Source organism: Tenrec ecaudatus, chromosome 10, assembly GCF_050624435.1.
Source record: "Tenrec ecaudatus isolate mTenEca1 chromosome 10, mTenEca1.hap1, whole genome shotgun sequence".
In the NCBI taxonomy this organism is placed as follows: domain Eukaryota; kingdom Metazoa; phylum Chordata; class Mammalia; order Afrosoricida; family Tenrecidae; genus Tenrec; species Tenrec ecaudatus.
Window position 1 is genome coordinate 130,767,110 of NC_134539.1, and position 6,000 is coordinate 130,773,109.

A 6,000-nucleotide genomic window follows, 5' to 3' on the forward strand; every position below is an offset into this window, starting at 1 on the left:
CTGACTGGAATAACGTGGCCTTCAGGGTGCCTCGCTTGTTCCTCCAGAGTCTGCCGTGTCTGTGGCACAGGGCACGTGTTTGTGGGATGTGCTGTGACCGTATTCTGGGGAAACTGCAGAGAACATTGCCCCCGGAGCTGTCTGAAAGCTGTGGTTGCTTAACTGTGGTGAGAGTTTATTGTTTATGGGCTTGCTGGTTGGGAAAATACTCATTCTTGACTTCGGTTGACTTGTCTTCTGAAATGTTAAGTCAGGAATCAACGTCAACAAGGTGGCTTGCTTATATATAAATGAGGAGCTGTATTTGTGTAGGCGGCATGCAGCTACCGGTCTCTCCCATTTCTCCTTCATCTTCAATGAGGCCCAGAAAGGGCGGAGGGAGGATGGAATGGACGATAAGTGTGAAGATAGCGACAGGCTTTACTTCAGTCTCCATGTCAACAATGAAAATGCACGTTAAAGCATTCCATCTGAGTGAATGTTTCACCTGTATCTTTAGTGACTTTATTGTAAGCACATCATTTCCATATTTCAACCTGAATTAGAAACATAATCCAGAAATCTGTTGCTATCAGTGAATGCAGGTAACTTCAGGATGCGCTTAGACTCTCAGCCTACATTCGATTTAAGAACATTGTTTTGAATGGAGCTTCTTGAAGCACGGTGATTTTTTTATTTTTCTCATTCATTTAGCCATCTGACCATCATAAAACAAGATACTGTTTTAATCAACCTTTTATTGTGGGTACTGCACCTTTAATGAAACTTGGGTTTTGTCTTCTGTTTCCTGTGTTTATTTTCATGGCATTCCTACAATGTCCCCAAACACTGTATGGGTGCATGCTTGGCTAGCGTGAAGGAGGACTGCCGTGCGTCGTATCGCATTAAGTAGCCTTTTAAAGAACAAAGAACTGGACCGCCTTGTTAACGTCACAAGTCCGCGATCTGATCTCGCTGTTGCCTCTTTGGGCATAGAGTGTATTCACTTTTCTGTCTCTGGGCTATTCAGTTTGCCACACCAAACCACAGCAAGCACCAAAGTGGAACCACAGGAGGTGGCAGCTCAGAGTAGAACCTTTCCCATCGCAAATGAGACGCCAGGGACCACCGTTGTTTTAGTCCTCACGAGTAGCAAGCTGCTTCCCCGGGGCTGCAGGGTTCGTCTCGAAAGGCATAACTGTTTGTATGTTGTTGCTCGTCCTCCAGTAGTAATGGTAGGGGGCACCCTGAGCTCCAATTGGGAGCCAGGACCACGCAGAGGCCGTGAGTCACGTATGCTGTTGGTGTGGTGAGTGGAGGAGCATGCTAGGCTCATGCTGGCCACCCTTCCCTGCCTTCCAGGTTTTGATGTGAAATCTCTCATTTCACGGTATCTTATTCGGGGGGGGGGGGCGCACAGTGTAACATCTGGTTTAGCGGACCTGTGTGTGCTGAAGATGTTGAAGGCTCACGTGCTCCATGGGACTTGATTGCAAGGACTGTTTATACAAAATGAACTCACCTTGCATGATATGACACTTGACCGTTTCCATTTTTCTGAAGCAGTATCACACACACAGCAATCCCCCAGAGACCGGAGCTTCTCTGAGAGAGCTACAATTACAGGTTAGACCTTAGCCCCCCGCTGAGCTTGCCTCAGATCTACAGTCTTAAAGGAACTGACTACTCAGATTCCTGGGTAGTTTTGTGGAGGAACAGTAACAAGTAAAGAAGGTTTTATAAAAGACTGTAGGAAATTTTCACAGTTAAACTTGGCCTGAAATATTTGCCTAGGAGCAATGTTGGTCCCAGGAAGAGGTCATTGGCACGCCCCTCTTTGACCGTGCCCAGGCATCTGACCCGCCTTACTGTCCCTCAGAGTCCTGGCTAGCGTTCCAGCTCCATGGTGGATGCAGAAGGCGGCTGTAGCTGTCCAGAAACTTCAAGCCCACTGACAGCGATAGGAACTAAAGATCAGCGTTCCATCGAAATATAGACAAGGCCTGCTGTTAAATTGAGGGCTGCCTGTGCTGCTCATTTTCATTAAGCAAATCACTGCGTTAGGCAGGCATTATTACTAGATAATGCTAGCAGTGTTTCACCAGTTTTCTTACTGCTGGTGTCAACATAAAAAATATCTATATGCATCAAAAGAATTTTTAATAAAATGTTTGCCAAACTTTCCCATGATTTCATTTTAAATTATAAAGTACATATGTGTATATTTGCATTGAATCTTTTCAGTATCCTTATTATCCTTGGGGATAATAAGATTATATTAACGTCGCATTGATTGTGCTTCTCTTTAGTCAATGTGGTTCGGGACCACATCTAAAATGTCACTATTTGTAATAGAAACTGACAGAAAAGTGAATACTTAAACATAAGAAATTCTAACTCATGTCCCCAAATTAGTAAGCTCTAGTTGGGCCTCCTATGACGGGGTCCAGTGACTATACAGCGTTGCTCCTAGAGCAGTTCCTTAAGTAGCGACCACCGGACGTTGGAAATGAAAGCCAGTTCTTGTGCTTGAGCCCAATTGGAGAGTTCCCGGCAGTCCTCCGAGTCCTGGTGGTGGTGTTAGGGTGTGCCCATGGAGGTGGAAGGCACTGCAGCTCCCCTCAGAGCACTGACTCCCTGACGCTGTCTCTCTCCCGGACAGTGACTGCGCTGCAGCTGAAGGAGGAGCTGCTGGACGGAGAGGAGTGCCACTTCCTCCAGGGAGCGTCCGACCAGGAGAGCAACAGCTTCTACATCAAACAGGAGCCTTGAGGAGGGTGGCGCCGAGCCCACCACAGGCGGGCGGGGCAGCGGTTCACACAGGACGGATTTAGAGCTAGCCAGCTGTACAGGGGGCTCTTCTACTGGGACATTTTGCTAAACATAGAAAATTTCAGTTCCAGATTTTTCAGGTGGGTGGGGAATCTATTTTAGCCCGGGAGGACATTTTTCAATTTATAAAGATGGACAATTTTTGTGTTGTATTTGAAGCTTTTGAAAGAATTTTGTAATATTTTCCAAGTTTGGATTTATGTGCATTGTTAACAAGAACTGAAATTCTAACTTTTTGGTAAAATTAAAATTTTAGGTAGCAGGATTGAACGAAATGATTTCAGAAGGCTATCGGCATAAATGCAAATGAACTGTCATTACAAATGAACCTTTTTTGGTACCTGTTGGGAGACGTTGGGATGTTAGAAGTTAGGCCAGTCACACCTCCAGCTTCCTGTGCCGCAGACTTATGCAACTGAGCCCTGGCCGCCCGCCCACCCGCCTGCCGGGGGCTCTCACCACAGACCACGGAAGGGAGTGGATTTTGTTCGTGACCATTTTATTGCCGCCCGTTTTAAAGGTTTGTACAGAAATGTTTTTCATTCTGTGAAAAAAAGTTATTTGGAGTTCTATATGAAACTGGAAGAACTCTGGATACATTTTTATATGTTCTTTTAATTAATTAAAAAAAGTAAAATTTTCCTAACACTAAAGTGTTAAACTGGAATGGTTGATAAGATATGCAGAATCTCAGCCTGCATGTTAAGGGGTTGGGGAAAATGCAATATTGTCCTAAGTTCGTTTCCTTTATCTTAAACTGAAAATATACTCCCCAGACGGGACTGGGACAGGTCTCCATGTGCGAGACAGTGGTTGGTGTGACCACACCCGAAACAGATGTTCTCTGTCAGCACAGAATAAGTTCAGGTTACATAATCATTCCAGCTCTGCTTTAACTGTCTTGGGTTTTTTTAGAAACTAATTTGAAAAAGAATTGCTTTTATTTTCTGAAAAATTCCATCTTGATCGTAGGAGTTGTCTTTAGCTGTTCAGAATTATTTTTTAAAACGGTAACTGATTTGGACCATTTTAAACATTCCCTGTCTCAAGGTTCCTAACGCTTCCTTTTAAAAAGAATGCAAGGGTCAGGTGGTGGAAAGGTTTGCTGGCTGCGTTTTCTCACTCTCACCCGCGCTGTGACTGAGATGAGGGCTCTAGCGTGTACCAGTGAGGTTCATAAACTAAACTCTCAGGAATTACTTGCATCTGTTCTAGAAGTGCTTCTGGGTCTTAGCCCGGCCTCTTCAGAGTGGTAATGTCGACCATCTATCTCCTCTGGAACATAGGCAGGGCTAATTAGAAATTAATCAAAGTGATTAACCTCTGCAGTCCTTCAGCCTATGGAATGCTTTAAAAATGCTAATGGAAAGCCCCAGGAGACCATTTTAGTAGGTAAGTTTTTGTTTGAACTTTAAAATGCATAGAACATTAAAAACCAGCAATTTATTTTCTAAAATATTGCTCTACTTTTGGGTATAAAACATTGGTAATACGCACAGGTTTACCTCATTCTATGCAAGAGGGGTTAATAACATAAGGTTTTGTAGTTGCTACTGGAAGTAAAATTTGTTACTTTATAGTGTAAGAATGTATGGAATTGCATGTCAACATTTCTTAATACTGACTCTTGGGAGGGGCACTAAATGCAGATCATATCAACACAGATTGATGCTCATGTGTCAAATGTATGTGAATTCAGCTGTTAAATTACTGGATATTTATCTTAAGAATGCTTGGGGGGGGCCTACTGTAAAATGTGACATTTTCACACTTCCCAAGTCTTTAACTTTTAAGCATCTTCCTATAAACCTAAAGCCTGGAAGACTTCCAGAGCAGGAAGTTCGGGCACTTGGCCCGGGCCTCTGGTTGCCATGATGCCCAGGGGGACAGTACACCAAGAGGAGCCAGTCGGTCCTGGGGATTCGCTCTCGGAAATGCTCGTTTGTAGCCAAACTAGATACGCTTCCAATCCTGCAGCAAAACCAGGCTGAGTGTTGGTGAATTTCCTGCCCACTCATGAAGTGTGTGTGTGTGTGTGTGTGTGTGTGTGTCTTGTCTTGATCCCCTGACCAACAGCTCACAGCTGGTCCAGACTCTGCAGTCTAACCCAGCTGAAGCCCTCCTGGCGATTCAGGCGCTAACTCCTCCTGCTGGTGAGCAGGACACTCCAGTTAATACAAGGAGACTGATGTCTTAGCCATAATCCAAGTCATCTGACTCAGTCCCCCAGTGTGCTCTCACAGTTCAAAGTGTACTGCTGACCTGGGGGTGGTTGTGTTTTCTTGTTAGGATTATTTGGGAACTTTTGGTAATTCCAGTTCTTTAACCTTTTCCTTGCCGTGTATGAGGAAAGCTAAAGCTGTTATCAACTTATTGTACGGATACTAACACGGGTTTTCAGTGTTTGTTTGTTTTTTATTATTATTATTAATTTTGCGTGATGTGAATGCCCTCCCATCAATATTTGTATTATGGTGCTATATATTTGGTAATGATCCTTTAATATTGGGAAGGGTTTTTTAAAATACTGTGATTTAACTGGGTTTCTTCCTTTGATTTTCATATTTTAAATCAAGCCACAGTCCTTTATACAAGAGAAGCATCTGTCCCTGGGCGAGTCTTTTGAGGACAGAGGTCAAAGTAAACTGCATAAAAGTTTCTACATCATTTCTGTATGTATTTGATATCTAGATCAATATCTGTACAAATTTAATCTTTTATTTTCTTGGTAACTTGTGATCACCGAGAAAGTGTTTGAAACTTTCTCGTGAAATGTATATAATGGCGTGAAAAATTCCTTCAGAGAAATTTATGTTCCTTTCATTTTTACCAAATTGCAAATTTTCAGCATGGATGTGAAAAGCATTAAAATTATAACTTTGTGTACACGAAAAATAATTCACTAAATTTGCCCTTTTTTTACACAAAATAAAATGTCCACATTAAGTTGTACTTGAGCAGTTCTTTAATCTGCCTTTGGGGGGGTTCTGTCAGAATGCTGAATGTCTTCTCTAAGCAAGTCAGAGAGGGATGCGTCAAAGGGGTGGGGCAAACTCGCTCAGTGGGCCTGCAGGTGTAGCCCGCACCGGAGGGCGGTGTCCTGCACAGGGCAGGTGGACGCAGGCAGTTGCTATGCTCGGGCACTTAGTGGAGGAAGATTGGTGCTTCCGGTGGCACCTTGGAACTGAG

At 43.6% G+C, this 6,000-nt stretch overlaps 1 protein-coding gene across 4 annotated transcripts in view; it reads left to right on the forward strand.

Moving 5' to 3' along the window:
- Positions 1-5,745, forward strand: part of MBTD1 (mbt domain containing 1) — a 60,238-nt gene extending 54,493 nt beyond the window's left edge. For all 4 annotated transcript variants that reach the window (XM_075561589.1, XM_075561588.1, XM_075561587.1 and 1 more), the window contains exon 17: positions 2,642-5,745. In XM_075561589.1, the coding sequence (XP_075417704.1) occupies positions 2,642-2,751 (110 nt within the window). In that variant the 3' untranslated portion in view covers positions 2,752-5,745. The remainder of the gene's footprint in view (positions 1-2,641) is intronic.
- Positions 5,746-6,000: the final 255 nt, after the last annotated feature.